The 21,137-nt window shown below is 38.5% G+C and overlaps 1 protein-coding gene across 1 annotated transcript; it reads right to left on the reverse strand.

The window, feature by feature from the left end:
* Window positions 1-4,545: 4,545 nt before the first annotated feature.
* LOC103780305 (lymphocyte antigen 75-like) lies at window positions 4,546-20,799 on the reverse strand (the record flags this gene model as incomplete). Its single annotated transcript, XM_008947969.1, has 14 exons — window positions 4,546-4,730; window positions 5,766-5,933; window positions 6,139-6,261; window positions 7,539-7,706; window positions 8,227-8,401; window positions 9,491-9,711; window positions 10,094-10,288; window positions 10,713-10,835; window positions 11,794-11,955; window positions 13,183-13,351; window positions 15,054-15,286; window positions 17,789-17,918; window positions 18,597-18,757; window positions 20,694-20,799. Coding segments are annotated over 14 exons (2,319 nt in total), but the record flags the coding sequence as incomplete, so codon positions are not given.
* Window positions 20,800-21,137: the final 338 nt, after the last annotated feature.

A 21,137-nucleotide genomic window follows, 5' to 3' on the forward strand; every position in this document is an offset into this window, starting at 1 on the left:
GCCCTCTGGTCATTTTTGTGTCTCTCCGCTGAATATGTTCCAACAGCTCCACGTCCTTCTTGTGCTGGGGGCTGCAGAGCTGGACACAGGACTCCAGGTGAGGTCTCACCAGGGCAGAGTAGAGCAGCAGGATCACCTCTCTCCATCTGCTGGCCATGTTTCTTTTGATGCAGCCCAGGATTTGACTGGCCTCCTGGGCTGCTGCTGCACATTGGTGGCTCATGTCCAGCTTCTCATTTACTAGTACCCCCAAGTCTTTTTCCAGTGGACTGCTCTCTAACATGTCCTCTCCCAGCCTGTATTGGTGATGTTGGTTGCCCCTCCCCAGGTGCAGGACCCTGCACTTGGTCTTGTTGAACCTCATGAGGTTCAGCTGAGCCCACCTCTCCAGCCTGTCCAAGTCCCTCTGGATGGTCTCCTGTCCCTCTGGCCTGTCAACTGCACCACCCAGCTCAGTATCCTCTGCAAACTTGCTGAGGGTGCACTCGATGCCTCTGCCTATGTCATTGATGAAGATGTCACACAACACTGGTTAAAGCTACCAGTCCAGCAGACAGACTGTGCTCCGAGATGGAGTTTCAGGATGTCTTCCAACCTCCATTGTTCTGGGACCTGGGAGAAGCGTTTCCTTTCTGTGCTTCCATTTCCCTGCTCATCATCTTCAGATTTTAGATTAATGTTCTTAAAGCACACGACCTCATTTGTCATCTTGCACAATAGGATGTTTCTCTCAGCAAGCTATAACTAAAAATAACGCTATTCTTAGACCAGCAGTCACAGATTAGGAGAGAAAGCCTGGAGGAGGGAAGACTCTCTGCTAGTCAGTGGAGGCTGGGTTAGTGATCAGCTAGGGAAATTGAGTATGCGTAAGTCCATGGGCCCTGATGAGATGCACCAAAGGGTATTGAGAGAACTGGCTAATGCCACTCTCCATCATTTTTGCTAGATTGTGGCAAATGAGAGAGGTGCCCGAGGACTGGAGGAAAGCCAGTGTCACTCCAGTCTTCAAAAAGGGCAAAAAGGAAGATTTGGGAAACTACAGACCAGTCAGCCTCACCTCCGTCCCTGGAAGAATGATGGAAGTGGCTCATTCTGGAGGTCATCTCTAAGCACATGGAAGAGAAGGAGGTTATCAGGACCAGTCAGCATGGATTTACCAGGGGGAAATAAAGCTTGACTAATCTGATAATGGATACAAGCTGCAGCACAGGAAGTTCCACCCCAGCATGAGGAAGAACTTCTTTACTGTAAGGGTTCCAGAGCACTGGAACAGGCTCCCCAGGGAGGTTGTGGACTCTCCTTCCTTGGAGACGTTTAAGACCCATCTGGATGCGTTTCTGTGTGACCTGCCCCAGACTAGATGGTCCTGCTCTGGCAGAGGGGTTGGACTTTTCGATCTCCGGAGGTCCCTTCCAACTCCTAACATTCTGTGACTCTGGAGGTCCAGAATTCAGAGGTCAGATGACACTTAAAATGAATACATACCATGCTTCAATTGTAAATGGTACATGGCCAGAAGTAATTTAACTTTGCCCATATTTTATAAAAGGAATTGTTGGGAGCCCTTATAAAGTGCTTTGGAGTTAGTCTGGGCCATGAGGTGCTCATGAAGTACACTTTGATCAAAAAAAGGCACAGAGGAATATTCCCTGTGTAAGCCCAAAAGCAGCTTGATAAAAGCTAGGTATAACCACATTCCTTGATAAACTATGTTTTCAACTGAAAAAAAAAAAAAAAAAAAAGTTACTGGCATTCTTTTTAAATACATTAAAGATTTTCATTACCTCTAAAGTTTTCTTATTGTGGTAACACTTACCTGTTCTAATTGTGATCATAGCCCCTGTGCTATGTGCTGCTTTTTACCCACATGTGCCCTGTCTCTGATAACTGCTTCCACAGAAATAAAACCAGTGTAAGCAGTTTAGGGTTTTATTAATTTTATTCTTTCAATAACAATACTGCAAAATAATCTGTGTATTTCAAATAAAGTGGGTTATCATCTGCACTAAAGCAGTTGTGCTTACTCAAATAGAATTACCAGTGATGAGACAACTTGGGTATGATGAAACAAACATGAGAAATGGGACCTTAAAAATTATTTACATCATTTATAAGAATAAAATCTGTTTTTTTAATAAAAAGTACATATTCATATGTGTTGGAGAACTAGGATTTTACAACTTATTTCATTTTATGCATTTCAGATTCACACATAAAAATGCTCAAAGTATAAACATCTATAAAACTAGTAAACCTCAAAACATGATTTTGTAGATTATTTTCCCAGCTTATTACAGTTGTTAGAAAAGGACAATAAAAACCACTTACTTTAGTCCATTAAGTTAGAAGTCATTTGGCAAAGCACTTAGGCATATAAACTAAACCAGCAGATGACAGGAACCAGGATTTGTTATGTTTCAAACACTTCTCATACCAGGGTAACGTTAAGAGGGGTGGGGGATAGGAGTTATTTTCATTACACAGTAACCAGCATCATAACTACTTTTTCTACACGTTACCTCAAGAAAGAAGAAAGATGTTCACAATTGTTCCCAAAGTACTGAATAAATAACAAAAATGTTTACTTTGATCAGCAAACAAAACTAATGGTTCCTTTACTGCGCCCCTTCAGGTTGCTGTTCTAACAGGCTCTAAAGTGGTACCTACAGTAAGTTCTCTATTTATTCAATACAAATTATAAACACTCGCTTATCAAAATAGTGCAAACAGGAACAAAGAAAAGTGCTGTCAAAGTAAACTGCAGGGAGAAAAAGGCAGTTTACCATCATGACCTCACACCATTGCTTCAGAGAAACCAGTAGTACTTTCCTCAGCACGTCAGACCAAAAGTATTCCCATTTACCATATCATACCACTACTGTGTGGGGAATGGATTTGGTCTCTTACACATCCTCCTTCATAAAAGTAAATGCATCTGCCCTTTGTATTGTGCATTAAGAAAGTCTAAAAACTTTTTAAAAACATTAATTGATCAAACCACTGAAGTAATTTATATATTTTTTTTCCCTTTCTCCCTCTATAGCTTTTTTTAGTGTGCATAGAAAAGGCCACAGTGACACACCGCATACAAAAGTCAAGTTTATGTAAAATAATCAAGTATTTTTAGCAATTATGTACACAAGTTTAGTTACCATATATTCTTTCTTGCTCTTTCCTTAGATGTATCTTGATCTGGTTTCTTGGATATATGACATATTTCACCTATAAAGTTATGCATTTAATCCTAGCATCAATAAGAGTATTAGAGGAAGTAAATGTCAGGAGGATCTCCTGACAGAACAAGGAACACTCTCACTGCAACACTCCTGTCCTTGGGTGTCAAAGTACAACAGATCACAAATTGGAACAAGTCTTTTCTGTGTTTTGATCTTCAAGGAAATCACTCAAGTCTAATTTCAGAGTAGTCTGGAGATGTAAGACAGAATGTGGTATGTCTTTCTCTAAATACTATTAAAAGTGCAGGTTCTTTAATCTTATTTAATTAATGTTTAGGTTCAGATACTGATTTTCACTGTAAACACTCTTGCTATTTATGCTTTCAAAGCTTTGTGAAAGGAACAGCGAAAAGAAACTGAGCCATATACTTAGTGCAGTAACATCACAGACTAAAACAGCATTCATGCCTTTGCTTTTATAGGGCTAAGGCTTTCACTGTATCTCGAGTTCTGCTTGTGTTTGCTGCTAGCCCTTGATGGGTGTATCTTTTAGGCCCGCTACCACCTTCAGTGGTAAGAATAGTGATCTGCCAGCTTGCCACAGTCTTACGATTCAAATATTCTGCTCGTTTATTTTACACCTAGATGGCATTGCTTTAGTGCAAGTTATTCTCCATAATTTTTTTATTAAAAGTGTACATTCTACATGCTAAGGAAGATTCTCCTCTCACCACTCTAACCTGATTTTTTTTTGTGTGCGTCTTTGGGGAGGGAGAATCGCAATATGGTCTTCCTCCACTGTAACAAGTAAATTTAAATTCTAGTTGGATGGAAATCAATACTTAGTTGTCTGGTAACTCCCTTCTCCCCTGCTATATCACAATTTATAACTGCTTATTACAAAAGTTGCTTCTACAGGGCAACCCAATGCTAGCAGCAAAACCCTTACAGCATATCAAAACGGCACATCATTTGGCACAAAGCTATTGATGGATAATTGTACAAAGTTACAGAATACGTGTAGCAGTTTCAAGTGCGTTCATTAAGGTGATGTTGCATGAAGTACTGTTGGCATTGATTATTCTATTAAGAACTCTTTCCAGTAAAGAGAGAAAGTACTATCAATTTAAAAATATCACAGAACTCTAGATACTTCGCACTTAAGTGGCTGAGGCCAAATGTAAATAACTACCACTTTATTCCATGTACTGGAATAAAAATTGCACTTGTATAAAAGAGCAAAATTTAGCCCCCATTAATAACCTTACTATTACTTTTCCAAAAAAGAAGTAATAAAACGTCAAGTAGTTCATTCCTTATGGCTTCACACAGTGAAATCCATGCTAAACTGCCCAGAAAGAACAGCTCCTCAATAGTTATCCTTTGTGAACATATCATCAGTTTCATCATCATTCATCCCTCTTTGGTAGCGCACAGAAGAGAAGGCACTCCAGTGAAGACGCTTCTTTTTATAGAGATACCACACTAATCCGACAACAAACACCAAGATAATTAGCAGGGCAAATGCTACAGCCACTCCAGTATGGTTAGAACCTGTAACAGAACAAAACACAAGTAGTTATTAAGAGTTTAAGTTATTACTATTAAGAGTTTAGTTACTATGAGTTATTAAGAGTCATGGAGTTGATGCTTAGGCAGCTTTACACAACACTGCACGCATTTAATGGAAGTTAAGGCACTATCAGCCTTCATCACATTGGAAGTCAGGTTCCCATCTGAAACAGCATCTATTTAGCTTATCTTTGGTCATTCTGTTGTTAATTTCCTAGTCATATTTAGGACGGAAGGGATCTCTGGAGGTCAGAAAAACTTCCTAGTAAATGCTGCACTCATTTCAAGGTTTGTATACTTCATATACTTGTATTTTCAGGGTTTGTATACTTCAGAAATCGAATGAGATCTTGGACTCCCTTGGAGTGGAAGGGAACTATATTGCCCTTGGACCGAAAAGATCTTGTTGAGATCTTTTTTAGCAGCTGGAAGTTAAATCTAGTCCTGCATTTCTACGTTAGTGAAAATGTATAGAAAATCAGAAAGATTCCGCTGGTCAGGAGCTTGCTTGCTTTATACTCATGTAACTGCCTTCTTTGTACAGAGCAGAGTATGAGGAAGTAACATGAGGGCTGAGTCTTTCTGGAGTTTCGAAGTGCCATTTTCAGAGGACTCCTCAATGCTGAAAACACAATCTGCAGTGCTTGCTTATTGAGCATCTCTTACAAGCCATAGTTTTTCTGTTCCTTCTTACAGGGACTCACCCATAAGAGAGACCCTGTGGTAAGGAAGTGGTAGCAAATACTCTGTGCTCTCTCTCAAGTGGAAGTTTCAGTTCTCTCCCTTAGCTTTTAAATATATAGTGGTAAGGGAAGTAAATTGCTAAAGAATTTATCCCTGAATGCAATTTTATGGCCAAACAGCAACAGAAGGCTCTTGTTTAGGCCGAGGTACTTGTTAGGTTCTTTTGTGACTTGCACTTCCACTATTTCAACACAGACTTTCCCTATCAAAAAGAAGAAAATCCTGAATATAATAATTAGAATGCTGTCTCTGCTAAAATTTGTGCTTCCGTACCTAAAGGAGCTTTACAAACCACTCTGCTTTGACTCTGATTGCAGTCAACTTTGGACCACTTGCCAGTTGTGGACAGGATAACACTGCATTTTTCATTGACTTCTGCAGTTTTATTTTCCCAGTTGACATAATTGACTGATGAGCCATCAAGCCAGTTCATAGACTGACCTGTTGGGAGAAAAAAAAAAAATGCTTAGTTTAGATTACCAAGACATGCTGTAATGCTACACAATGTCATTCACAACCTACTAATTTCTTTATGTTGCTGAAAGAGACAGGGGTGACTACCTATGCCATATATTGAAACCCATAAATACAAACACATCACTTTTAGTCACACCTCCAGTCCACTCATGTGGTTGCTACTTCTTACCCTTAGAGCTCTGAGCCAGGCCAAGCCATACATTCTTGGTGATGAGATCATTTTCCTTTATGTGTGTGCTCACAAATGTGTTTTCTTCAGCATCCACTATAGTCAGAAGGATTGCTGAAGGATCTAAGGGGAAGAGAAAACCAGTCAGAATTGCAACTTCACAGATTTGTATTTTTTATATGGTGCTTGTACACTGAGTTTTCTGTGGGAACAATTACTATTGGAAAAGATTTGCTAATCTGGGCTGGTAAAATTAGCTTGAAATAACCTGCAGAATAAAGACAAACTTCTCATTCCCTACAATACAGTATGTTATACAAGATGGTTTCAAATGACTGGGTATTCAAGCAGGTCATACAAAAAAAAAAAGGAGAGTAAACTTACTGCAGCTGTAGACTACATACATGGAAGATATCAAAAGATATGCTGCATTCACAATTATTAGTCTTGTCCAAGTAATAAACCCTTTTCCAAAACACAGTTGAACAAATGCTCAGCATTTTGCTGAGTGAAGTTAACTTCTAAATAAATCCCTCATTGTTGCTCAGGTTTTTATATACAGTGTTAAAGTAATTAAGGAATAAGAGAAAGGAAGGGGTGTACTGGAGGCAGTCTCAGAGTGTACCCAGTCTTTACAAGTACATACAAATATAAACCAGAAGCTTAATTTAGAGAAAGATCACTTTCTCTTTCAACTGCCAGGCCACATAAGATTCAACAGAAAGCTGCATCCAGGACTGGCACTACTTGCACCTTTTCTTTTTCATCCTACACAGTGAGTTCAACTTCATATCCTAAGATAATTCAGTAAAAGTTATTACAGTCTCTAGCTTCTAAGATGATTAAAAAATGTACATGAGACTGCTAAACATCATCCGCAACACAATTTTCCACATAGCTTAACAAAGAAGAGAGATACTCTTTTTAATTTGACATAAAATTGTTTTTTAGTGATATCATGTGCCTTAATAACGTCTTTAAAGTATATGCTTTGAATAATTTGCTAGGCTAGCAAGCTCCCTATTAGCAAGCAGCTAAAGCAGGGACATAATAACAAAATGCTGCTAATAGCACTAACTTTATTATAAATAAAGTTAATTGCATGCAGATAAAATGGTTTCCTCCGAACCACAAGCCTTAAACTTCTGAATCCTCTGTCACTGGCTATCTGCATTCTACTTGCAAGTACCTGCGGGCTGAACAATCTGTCAGCACACTGCAGCAATTTATGAAGAACCTGTATCAGAGCTTCCAAGATAAAGCTTGCTAGTACTTTCCCTAAACTAAAGAAGCGTAAGAGCTGAACCAGAACCCGTGTAGCTTTTTTGGTTGTGGGTTTTCTTTCTTTTCAAACAATGGATTAACTACAAATTGTGATGTGATAAAGAGTCTCAACATACTGAGCTTCTGGCAGACTTTCTTAGCATCTTCCACATTATATACTGAAAAATTGTAGAACGCCATGTCAAATGCATAACAGTGATCCTTATACTGTATCCATGGCAGGGCAGCACTGATCTGTGGGCATACCGGCGCTCTGCTCACTTCCTTTGGCTCTAACTGCCTCTCTGCAAAGACAAAGAAATAGATGTTATTTCTGCTGCAGGAATTTGTGCATAGTCTCTTTGTAGTAACAGGGCAGTTAAGTATTAACAGGCACTACTTCTCCTACCACCAGCCATAACTGAATTAGCTTACATTCCTTCATGTGTCATAGATTCATTTATTTGACAACGAACATAAGACAAGTCCCAAAGGCGTAGGCACCATTTTTTCTTGCCTTTCAGGGAGGTTTGAAGTTTGTTGTATGTGTTTGATAAGGATTTTGATTCAGAAAAAGATACATATAGCTTGAAATTTGTATCACAGGTGATCCAAATGTGACCAGGATTGTTTTAGATTTTCACCACTGTAATTGAGAGAATTAATCTTCCTGAAGTATTACGAAGTGTTTTATTGTTCCTGATAGATGACTCTTCTTAAAGAGAGAACTGTGTAGTATTTCAGCCTTCATTTCTAGTTCTAAATACAATACGGAAAGACAGAATATGTAAGACAACTACACAAAACATTAAAAGCACCACTTACTGTTTGGAGGGCTATAGCAAATGGCACCTTCAGCAACACTTGTACATTTTGTACGGTTCCAAGATCCTTTAGTATCCAACAGAACACAGTTCTCAGTAGTATTTGAGTTTTCTAATTCCCAAGGATAATAGTCAAAGTCACTTCCATCTGACCATTCAAAATTAGCTTTACTTCCCTAATTAAAGAAAAAAACCACAACTTTTAGACAACAGCATCGTTGTGGTTTAAATCCTCAGTCGTTAGTAAGTCACGTAGCAGTATTTATCCACTGTAGGGTGATAAAAGAAGTGCATGTGGCCTCATTTTCTAAATCCAGACTAAATAAATGTATGACACAGCCTGCATTTTCCTTCAGTTCTTAACACAGTAATCATTCTTATTTGTGGGAAATGAAAAAGTTTGGCATGTTTGTAAGTTTAAACCTGCAATGTGTCTGGTATCTTTCTATGGCGAACATTATACTTCCTCTCATCCTGCTGTTTCACTTAAGCAGTCTGCCTTCCTTCTATGAACAGTTTTAGATACATTGCAAACTGCTAAACCGATGGCCTCAGTGCGTAAAGCCGGGCAGCTCAGGAACAGTTTGCAGCGCTACCTCCTACTTCAGATACACTGCTGCAAACCCATAACCACGAAGAGTCAGTTTTCAGAAGTGGAGAGACCCATTCAGACCAAAGACAAAGGCATGCACAGACACCAGAAGCCTCTGCAGGGGGATATTCCTGCCAGATAACTACCGTGACCAGGTCTGGCAGCCAGCATGGGCGGCAGAGTCAAGGCCACAGGCTTTTGGCTCCAAGGCTCAGCAGAGAGGAGGAGGATCTGCAGCTGCCTCTTGCTATGCCTCCTGGGAGAAGGGACACACAACTTGCTGGAAGGCCAGTCCTGACCTGGACTAAACAGGCTTTGTACAGCCTCATCTGATTGTATTTGGTAATGGAATCTGATCCCACAAAAAGCCACAACATCTGGACTCTCTAAAGGTAGCACTGGAAATTGCACTTGCTTGTGCTGCAAGGAATCATGTGGGACCACTGTATTATCTTTAAATGTCAAGGATTTGGAAACATATCTTAGTGTGGCTACATTCACTAAACTTTAATAAACTTTCACATATGTTACCCAGGATTGAAAAAGTAGGTTATTTACTATATGTAACAGAGATTCCAAGAAACTGGAAGAAAGCATTGGAAAACACTTCATATCCTGTACATAAAACTATTCACAAGCTCTGTTACTGACATAACCAACAGTATATACTTACATCATGAATTGATAACCCAAGCCATAGAGGATAGCCATCCTGCTTGACAATATCTTCTAGAAATAATTGTTGAGATTCACTGTGTACACTTGCTAAATCACTCCTATTTTGTTTGCATTCTCTCAATGCCTCATACCACGTTAACTTCTTCTGAAGGATCCTGTATGTTCTGTTTCCATGTGGAATAGACTCTGGCAATGGAGGCTTGTGCTGTTGGGGTCCTGTTTCAAAGAATCAGAAGACAAGTTCTGTGCACTTTATTCATGTTACTAAGAACATACAGAAAACATTAAAATCTACCTATAGCAATGCAACTCAAGCATTAGTGTTCAGTACAGGTGACTTCTATCAAGAAAGTTATCTTTTACTACTTGGAACACTGTGAGCAGTTGATGGATGAGTACAGCAAACACATTCCTCCTGGTCAGAATATTACAGCAGTGATGCACAGACTGACCATATAACCCCAGAAGCCCATGACAGCTGTGCCACATGTTTCACTGGGAGCAAAACCGAAGCTTTATATAGCAGGTACCGCAGAACTTAACTTATGACCCTCATCCAACATTCCAATACTACACAAGCATCTTCTCTACTACTTACCCCTTTCGATTTTACAGGCAAGAATACTGTACACATTATAGTGATGAGCATGCCAACTTTGAGAATAATTATAAATATCCCAAAACCCATCAAGATTTACACCAGCAAAAAAACTGTTCTTCTTTATGTTAGGTCTTCCCAGCCTCCAGTTGTTGTAAGTCAGATGAGTTTCATCATACCACTTGAGAACTTTATCTGTTGAAAACATTGCATTTTTATTAAATTGCTGGCATTATGTGTACAAATACCATTTAACTTTGAATACATCAATGACACTAATAGATACTGACTTTGGAAGAAATTCAATGATAATGTAAGTTCTTGTAAATCAGTTTCACATACAGTGCTACATGTGTTCGCATTACTCATTCAGGCCCTTTTAAGTCCTACTTTCCAAGGAAATCAAAGCTAGACTAAACAGAACATAGTAGATCTAACTATCACTCAACCAGACAGCATGCCTGGTTATTGTCTTCTAAAAGATAAATACAAATATAAAGCATTATTATAGGTTTCCATTCACTTTGACTTGTGTACCAAAACAGGCAAGAAATGTGCTTAATGCTGCAAACTTTTGTTTCCAATCCAGTTATTAAGAAAAAAAAGCTTTAAATCTTACCACTGTCATCATAAATCACACCCAGCCAGACCCACATAGCCAGACCACTGAATGAATGAAGCTGCTCAGTAACAAAGTTATTCTCTTCTTCATCACGAACGCTCAGAACAAACGCTTCTGGGTCTGTTGAAATTTTTTTAAAATTACTTTCTTAGAAATTGACTTTTCAGTTACAAAATATTTTCTTTTCCTATTATTGCTAATAATTATTACACATGAGTCAACAATGTGTAAAGGCAAGGCTTTTAAAACATAATGACTAAGTGAACAGTGCAAAAACTATTTTCACAGGTATTATCAACAGTGCTTCCCCTGGCTTTGTGGATAAGTGAAAGATAGCTCCAGAGATATCTGTGGGTCCTACTGCCACATAAAGTTGTATGTACTAAACATTCTCTTCATAGAACATAGACCAATATCAGCAACCTTTCATGACTCTCTTGAACTACCTAGCAGAGAAACAGTATTAAGAAAGAGGCTGACTTGAAATCAGTACACAAAAAATAAAAACAGTTTCTGGAAAGATGCACATCTGAAGTGCCATGAGCAATGGTTTAATATAAGAAGGAAGCTATTTCTAAGCTTACACTTAGTTCAGGATGGACAGGAAAGGCTCATGTGCTTTGCTAAATTTGACTATTTTCAGTCTGTCTGCTTTGTTCACCTAAGTGTTCAACACAGCAGGGCAGGGGGAGACCCATGAAGTACATGTGACAGTAAAGCCAGAATGTTGCCAAGGGGATATCAATTACTCATTCTATTTAAAATTTGCATACTATAAGGAGAAACAAAACAAAACAAAAACAAACCCCCAAATTTTCCAGTTTTTCTGAGATCTCAGAATTCATTAGTCCCCAGCCATCTCTCTCTCACTTGAATTTTTCTACTCATGCTCTGGCACTTTTTATCAGAGTAGTGTAAATAGCATTAGGCAGTGAAAAACTAATGCACATTTTCAAATGCTATAACCTTCCTCAATATTCACTTTGCTGTCATTTTAAGACAGTGACTCAGATCTAGAACTCATCTCCCTCAAGCTGATCTAAGTCCATAAATACTTGTAATATGACAAAGTACTTACTCATTTTCTTGCATAAATGATGAGCTTCTTGAGACTTCAGTTCTCTCCATCTATTTTTTGTTATCATGAAAGTGTAACAATTGTTTCTAAATGATATCCAGGGTGTATTTTTAATCTTATGTGGGCACTTAACTTGTGTCACTTGTTCTTTTTCAATCTTCTCTAAAGAAAGGAAAGAAGATACTCAAGACACAAGTTGTTAATAACAACACTTACCCTCACACACGACAAACCACTTTCAGGCACCATTTAAAAACATTCAAGACAAATTAAGTGCCATCCTCTAAACATGTAGTCTTAGAATCACAGAATTGTTCCAGTTGGAAAAGATCTTGCTTTCAGTTTCCTCACGATAGTGCTTTTTTTAAAGTAACAAAATCAGCAGTAATCATGATCAAAGAATACAGATGCTTACGACCTTCTGCAATTGCTATCTTACACAGGCTTAAGAATAAAATCCCTGCATAAAAGGGCTAAGTGTGGGCCAATAACGAAAAGCTCTTCTTGCCTCTTGTATGAGGGCAGATCACCACAATAAATAAGCTACTGCATAGCTGGCAACACATCTTAGTTCTGTGGTCTTATCTAATATTTGAGGAGTGAGAAGGACTCTTCCTCCAGTTGCTTGGATTGACAAACACAAAATAGTTAAGGATGGCATAATGCCAAGTATACACTTTACTGTGACTCAGTATGCAAAACTGGCTTAACTGTGTCCCCTCATGGGGGAAAAAAAAAAAAAAAAGAAATTATAATTTGTTTTGGTCTCACAGGGAAGAAATCTGTGATGATCTCTCTCATTTCTCAGAAATGGGCTATGTATGTATCTCCCCACAAAACATGTCTTGCTATATTCCTCCTTGTCTTGTTATAATTAGTATATATTTATAAAGGTTTAGTAACTGCAGGTGACTTTCATTTACACCTTTCAATTCAGTGTCTACCTGCTATCTTTCTTCTCCATGTAGTCATGTGCCTGCTCCCTGTACAAACTTCTGTGTCTGAAGAGATTCCAAGAGGTCCCAGTATTAAGATGTAAATAGTACAGGAGGTAGCTGAATCTTCTTCCACATGCAAGTGGGAAAGATTACTGTATACAATAATCTTACAGAAACACTACAAAGGTAGAATCAGTTGGCAATGTGAAGGGTACAGTCCGGCCCAATGCACCCATGCTGAACTAATTTTTAAGTAACATATGGATTAAGACCAACAGGTGCATACACCACTATTTGAAGTTTCTTTCTTTTTTTCCTGGCATGCAAATCAGCCTGAGGATATGTAAGTTTAAAAAAGTTCTAATTTTAAAGTTACAACCTGGAATTATCAAACGTGCTTCATAATAAAAGAAATATTCAGCTTTTATAAATGTTGTGCTAGGATACATACTTTCTGAGGCATAGCAAATAGCACCTCGATTTTCAGAGGAACAGTCAGAAGTTTTCCAGAAGCCATCAGTATCCAAAACCACGCATTCTTCACTTGTTTCTTCATCATCTTCAGACCAGCGACTAAAGCTAACATGTTTCCCATCCAGCCAGCCATAATGTTTTCCACCCTAGAATTGTGTAAGTAAAAGGGATGAGCTCACACCGTAAAAAATACTCGGTACAGAAAATGATATGATAATATACATTGGCTAGATATCTGCAGTGTCTCTGGTGAGAACTAAAGTATTCCACTGCCCTCACAATCTGTTCTGCTGCTCATAATATAACAGGCTTCATTATTTTAAATTTTGCAGTTGCAAAAATATGGATTAGCTGAAGTGGATGGCAAATTATCAAACAATGTGGTGTTAACTACTATGCTTCTGGAGGAAGGGCTGGCAATGAGATGCCCAAACTGCATCATTTGCACCTGTACATCAGTGGCAGAAATAATATCTGGGCCTGGAAAATTTGTAATATCTGAGAATAAGGCCCAGTCTCAGTTTCTCCACACTGAGTTGAAAGTAATCTATTAAATACTTAACTGATTTAATAAAGCATATGTGTTCCTCCTCTGGAGGAAGCAGGAGGACTAAAAAAGAACCCACACACAACAAGCACACCATCCTTAAAGAATCTTATGTTTACAGTTTTTCTTCAGTAAATCCCCCTGCTGCTTTGTAATTTCATTTATCTTGTATCTTTCTTTTGTGTCTATGATTCCAGCACTGGAGTAACAAGTTCTGTGGACCAGTTTCGTTATAATTTCCTTTCATGTGACTTTTCAATTGTGCCCAAGTAGCAGTGTTGCAATAGTAAAAAGCCAGTGCATGCCTGAATAGTATGCAGCAAATTAATCACTTGATCTTCACTTACAGATAATTATTCAAAAGAGGAGGGAAAATATTTTGTTCTAGTTTCCCCATCTTCACTAAGATTAAATGCCTTTTTCCTTTTAAAAATATTCTCCATAAAGCATATTCTGTATTTTTCCCCCTACTTTGCCTAGAATACTCAGTAGCCCATTACTGACACAGAAGATATAACACCACAGATGCTGAGTGAGTACCATTAACCTTTGTAGGTAAGGTACTTCTCCAATTTTAACTTTTCTTGACATTATCTTAAGATTCATGGACTTGACAAAAAAGATAAACCCTGCAAGCAAGCCCAAGCCACTTCATTAACAGCTGAGAAAGCTCTCCATCAACAATGAACACCTTCAAGAGGTCCTCTAGGTAAAAAAGACAAAGAAGTACCTCCTGCATTGACTTGTCCAAAGACAAAGCAAACAGGAGAGAAAATGAAAACCCCACTAATCTGTCTCAGAGATGTCTCCCTCTTAGTTAAAGCACAAGCACAAATAACCTGAAGCAACAACAGAGTCCAAGTTAGGCTTTGGAAATGTATCTCCAGAAGTGTTCAAAGACTCATTTTGGATCTTACTTGCCATTTCTAGTTGCTCCCTTTTAAAACACATTTTGTGTTGTCTTTCTAGACTGCTGCAAACAGCAGCAAGGACATTAAATGGCCCCACTAATTATGCATTAACAAAAGAGAAGATGATTCAGAGACCTATGCTGCTGCTACCCTACACTATTCCCTTCATCCTATAATCTTCTAGAAGAATTATCTCCTCATTGATCCATCCAGTGGACTTCAACAACTATATAGCTTGGAGAACTGAAGATTTAAAACATTAGTCTTGAGACCTTAAATGAAAACAGCTACCCCTGAAAATAATTTCACTGCACTCTTTGTCCCAGTTGCTGTTTCACACAACTCTAAAAATTACCTTAAGCCAGAGTCTGCAGGGAAAACAAAACTTACATCTCTGCTGAAGAGTCCAATCCACAGTGGGTAATTATGAAGGGCAGCCTGAACAGCAAGAAAAGCCTGCTGGAACTGATCTGTGATGCTAACCAGCTGCATCTTGTTCTTTATGCATGCAGCCATTGCATCATTCCAGGACACATTCTTTGGAATTATCATGTATTGAACATCTTGATAGCTCAACGTTTCATTAAGGAATTGCTCTGTCTGGTTATCAGCAGCTCCTATACATAAGAAAGAAATTGAGTTATTAGGTGGTTGAACACTGGAATACATTTTAAACTCCCAATTTCTCTGTAACGAACAGAAAAATCTGTGAACTCCTCTTGGAAAAAAAAAATTCTTAAACAGTAGACTATGCTAATAATTATAGTTAGAAGCAAGTATCTTTCACATTTGAGACAGAATATGTAAGCAGAAAAAAAAAAAAGGATTATTTTCAGCCAATCTATCCTTAAATATATATATATCTTTCTCTCAACTTAGGTTCATATATTTAGGTTCATATATTTTATATTTTTCTATTTTCAACTGACTGCTAAATAATGCTAAGAACCCTAGTTACTGAATTAAAAACATACTCTATAACTTCAATTAAATACATGAAACAGAGAGAGCAACTGCTCTCTGCTGCATTATAGCAACTGCTAAGCTTGACTCCTTTATCTCTCTGGAGCCTGTGGATTTACACTTATGTGAATTTAATGGGCCACAAAATTTGTCTACGCAGATCTCAGTCCCAGAACTCCTTACTGCCATCCATGGGTATAGTGGGAAGTGATTTTGCCCCCACATGTGCTGAACTAAATTCAGAAAATCCACCTTGCATAGGGAGGGGTATAACTTGCTATTTGTGCTCTAAGCGCTGAGTGTTGTCACAGTTATCAGCATCATACTTGAAGGCTTACAGCTCTGTAGTGCATAGCAACTGCAGTGAATAAAAGATGCAAACATTCCCATGGATGGTACATTAAAGCATGCCTACCTGGTAACCCTTAACCTTTTATACCCAAACAAAAATAAATTTGCTCTCCAAAAAGGAGAAAAACCTTGACATTTGAAATATCTCAAGCAGAAAAACACTCATTGAAAGAGCAGATAAAAAAAAAAAAAACCAAACACTATAAATAACAGGATATAAATGTCTGATTGATAGGCTCAAGTATATATACAGGGCCATTTTCCAAAACCCAAGAAGACAGGAACAAAATATTAATTTGACGTTTACAGCTTTCAATAGATCAGAAAAGTGACAAGGCTGAAACAGATTGTTTTAAGTGGTTTGTGTCTGCTGCCAAATGCTTTCACTTAGTAAACAGCTACAGAAAAGAACTGTGGAACCAAGGGTGCCGTCACACATCAAGAGGTACCAAACTGGAAACAAGCTAGTAAAGAAAGTGTCCATTTCTGAACGAAGCAATTGCTGATGATTAAAGCCTCAAGAAGTTGTGAATCACAATCATGCCAAGATTTCCAAGCAATGCAAATCATCTTTTTCCTTAGGATAAAACCACATGCAATGTGGACTGTCTCACAGCTGTCCCTGCAACCTGCTGAGGTCCCTTCCAACCTGACTTATCCTTAGATCCCTAATACAATGATGATTGCACTAGGACACATTCTCTGACAGTTCAAAAACCTTTCTCATTACACCTCAACAGCTCTGGCAAGGAAGAAGTGCTTAGTATTTTTGCCATCCCAGACTTAACTGATCTGCACAGACACACTGTCAACCTCCTATTAGTAAAAATCCCCTTTTTGAATTTTTATGACATCTCCTCCATCCACACTTCTAATATGGAAACTTGGAATTTCTAAAGCATTTGGCACAGAAAAAGATTTTGTTTGTTACATGAGGGCCATGAGGCAGGGAAATATCTTTGCCTGTTTGAGAATGAAGGTGGGTATATTCTTGGGTGTTTTGCACACCTGAGTTTTGGTGGTTTTTTTAGAAGACAGGAAGTTAGTTACTTAAAAGGATTATTTACATAGAAGAACACACTCAGAAAAAGTTATGCTGAACATTAGCCCATATCAGTAATTAAATGTGTGTAATAGCTATGTGTGCTTGATCTGATTCCAGAAATTGGCATTGACCAAACCACCTAGCTACATCAGAATATTATTTTCAGTTCAGATTAAAAAAACCCACTCATGCATCTGTATGGCTCTGTTAGAAGCTAGGGAAAGCTGCATCACTCCAAATTATCATTCTCCATGCATGCCCTTAAGGTTTGCCATGGGGACCAATTTCTGTTTTAAGAGTATATGATACCTCATATTTTGACAGTGCTAAAACCCACAGATATGTTTAAGGAGTATGGAAATACTCTGAGATTCCGTCCCAGGGCTCCTCACTCAGAGGACACTTCTACAGTTCTGAAGAGGAAAAAGGAGTCACTTTTCCCATCCCTAGGTGTACATGACCTCTATACCCACAGAACAGTAAAGCCCTGTCTACTGAAGTATGGTTCCACTGAAACCACCATGTCTTTCAGGAACACAGATTCTCTCTGCACTGGGCTCTGAAAAACAAAAGGGAAAATTCTGAACGGCTGACAAAATAGGTCCCTGATCATCCCCTACACTCTGCTTTTCCAAAATTTACCTGCTCAATCTCTACAAGAATCTTGCTCTTCAAGTGCAACAACTTACATTCACGAAAAGGTCTCCTGGCATATGCATATACATCTTAACTCTGCAAACTCTGGCTGCAATTTATTTTGACTTACCTATAGGCCGCTGGCATATACCCAAGAAGTGCCTGTCAGCACAAGCAGTGAAATTCCATGTTCCAACGTACTGTGATTTGGGATCATTGAGGATTACACCACACTGATTGTTAAATTCTTCATCAAAAAGCTGAAAACCAGAAATATGCTTATCAGGCTCAAATAAGGCATAAACATACTTGTGTAGAGAAGGTGAAGTAACCTGAGGCTAGGAGAACCCGACCTGTCGGGACTTGTTTAAGAAGTTTCAAAGGACTGGTGCAATACATCTTACCTACATTACAAACACTACCAGATGCCTGGACTCAAAAAGAATTCATCAGATATACAGAGGCAAGAATATTAAATAATTTAATATTTAAAATAAATCTTGTTTGTAGGTGTGATTAGATTATATTTATTATGCTTCACATTGGGTAGGGCAGCCAGCAAAATACCCCTGTATAATGGTTTACAGATGCATTCCAAGTGTAACTGAACCAAGAGTTATTAATGACACCTTTTTGATGACTGTTTTCATGTAGTCTTTAAATTGAAAAAAGTCCCAGAAGAGTCATGAAATAGCTGTTTCAGCTTTTCTCCTCCCCCCATCAGTGTTTTGTATCTCAGTTCAGAAGCTGTCATCCAACTAAAGGTGAAAGGTAAACAGAACTCCCATACTGTCAGTTTGAAATTAGAACCACTAACTGGGGGATTTAGTCTGCTACATATTTTTTGTTTTCCCTCCCCCCCTTTTTTTTTTTTAATATGGTCAATATTCCAAATTTCATTACTCAATAGTCAAGAGAAGTCAAAAGTCAAAACTTACATCCAGTGGAATTTTCCTTAATCTTCCTGTCAGGAGCGGGTGAAAGTTACTATACAACAGTCTACTCTCATCTATCCATTTGTTTTCCCTTGTGCTGAAGAGAAACTGCAAACCAATCCAAATATCTTTTGGCATTCCAGGAAGCAGGGATGTTATATAATCTGTTGGGCAAACAGTAAATGTACATATTGTGGTTGAGACAACAGTAAACATCTGAAAAAAACACTTCACATAAGATAACGCAATCCCTGTTTCTATTAACTTAATTTTCCCAGCCCTTTATGATTGACAAATGCTTATTATCCATAAGATAACACCTTTCATGTTGATTTTATCTGACAGGAGCAGACTATTAGTATCTGTCCTCCACATTTTCAGCTTAGGAGCAGGTAGTGAGTTTAACCTGTTTTTCTGCCTGCTACTCCATATTCTTGCACCTGAAGCCAAATCTCAGAAGCTGCTTTTCCACAGGTCTGCAAAATCTTCTATTGTCTTCCTACAGAAATAATAAAGAGCTCCCTCTTGCCCTCTCTGAATTGATAGGGGGGGTGGGGGTTGTACCTCCCATCTTCCTCTCCTACTGATATACACCATAAATCAGAACTATTTCTTGGATTCTGGCAGCTTGCCCACCCCACCATCAGAGAAAGCAGAACAGGACAAAGGAAGCTGGGTTTAGCTGGAAAAAAAAGCAACAAGGGAAAACCTTAAATGGGACTCCTCTTACTGAGCATTCTGGCACAAAACAATGGGCTTTGTTAACCCCCCCAGGCACCAGGCATTCACTGAGCTTGTCTAGATTAGGAAGACAAATCGAAGCTATGTAATTAGCTACTGCCGTGTGTTAACTATTGGCTACACGCCAGACTAGCCAGAGCCTATTTTCTGAGCTAGACAAAGCCATTGAAGAGTTACACATCAGAGCCAGCCAGTCACCTAATGCCACTGGGAATAGCAGAAGCAGCCTAGAGAAAGAGGTATGCTCCTTTGACAGGACTGTGCCTGCCTTCTTTTCCACTACAGAGGGGAAAGAAAAATAAACAAGTAACAGTAAAAACCACTTCCATATGCACCAAACTAGACAAACAATCCTGTTCTGTGACATTTCAGAACGGCTATGCTTTTGCAATCTTAAAAGAATGCAAAACCACACAGGTCTCAGATGTGTATTTCTGCATACTTACAACCCTATTCATCCCCAATAACAGCAGTAATAAAAAGAAATTACATCACAGCTGCTGCCTGCAGTTATGCTAGTGGCCTCCATAGTCCACTTTCCATATTCCATTTGGCAAGAGGTTATTTGTTTAGAAAGAAAATACGCAGAATTCAACTGAGCTACTTTACATATACCTGCAGGTATGTAATTGTTAATTATCCACAAGATGCAAATACAGCTGTCCCATTCAGCAGTTTATTGATGACTATTACTTGTGGCCAATGTGAACACGCTTCCTCCTCACTGCATTTACCTCAATGACTCTAGTTTATGTGACAGCTGAGACGCAGGTCCCAAAAGTGGAACAGCAATGTGTTTTGCAGTCCCCTTGGCTTCCATCCTCCTATCAGTGTCCTGGAGAGCTTGCAGGTTGTTAATGTAGACACACTGCCATATCAAACTGCTCAGCACACTTCAACACAGAGGGTCCTATGAGCTCCAGTAGGCATTGTGTTTGCCATCTCATTCGCACACAGACAGCTGAGCTTGTCTTGGAAGCAGCTCCTAAGGTGGTTTTCATAGTGCAAAGTCTACAGTCTAAGTTATGTTTTAACTTGCAAAGCAAAACATAGGATTTCTTCATTCAGTAGTGACCCTTTTATCCTCATCCCTTAATGCCTTAAGGTTTTACAGTTCCTTTTGCAACAGGTTAAGATCATGCAGAGAAGCTGCTCAAATGTTTGCTGACTGTATTTCCATGTTATCTTTCCAGTGATGCAAACAACAATAGCACATTTTTAACTAGTCTTGGATTTTTACAATGCTCCCAGTATGCCTGTAGTTAACTAAGTGATTTTATGCTCAAATGCTTAAGCAGAACTATATTGAATTTAGAAGAAAAGGTGCATAGTAAAAGTGCCCCCAGGTCACCATCATACCTTGCTCAGCTTGACTTGAAATAGATGGAAGAGAGCCTCCAAAAGTTACACACTTTTCATTAGCTGCATTAAATGTTAAATATTTGGGTTTCATCTTTAGAAAACACTGCAAAATAAATACAATGAATCTTATTTTCATCATACCATTGCTTTCTAAAAAATAACTCATAAGAAAAGGTTTTTAAACCACCCATAAAGCTCATTTCTCATTTCCTGCAATAACATATAACTATTTTATCAGTAAGCAAAGCAGCTGATATTAGCTGCATGCATTTCTTGTTAGATTCAACAGAATAGCTCAATATAAAATGATCCCAAAGACTAAATCCTCATTCACCAAGGACTAGACTTCAGTAATTTTTAATTGGCTACACCAGGATCATGTACTGTTTTAAGAATGAAAATTCACACATGAACTCTTTAAACTAGATTCGAAGGGGGGAG

This window comes from Merops nubicus, unplaced genomic scaffold, assembly GCF_000691845.1.
Source record: "Merops nubicus isolate BGI_N331 unplaced genomic scaffold, ASM69184v1 scaffold49789, whole genome shotgun sequence".
Classification (NCBI taxonomy): domain Eukaryota; kingdom Metazoa; phylum Chordata; class Aves; order Coraciiformes; family Meropidae; genus Merops; species Merops nubicus.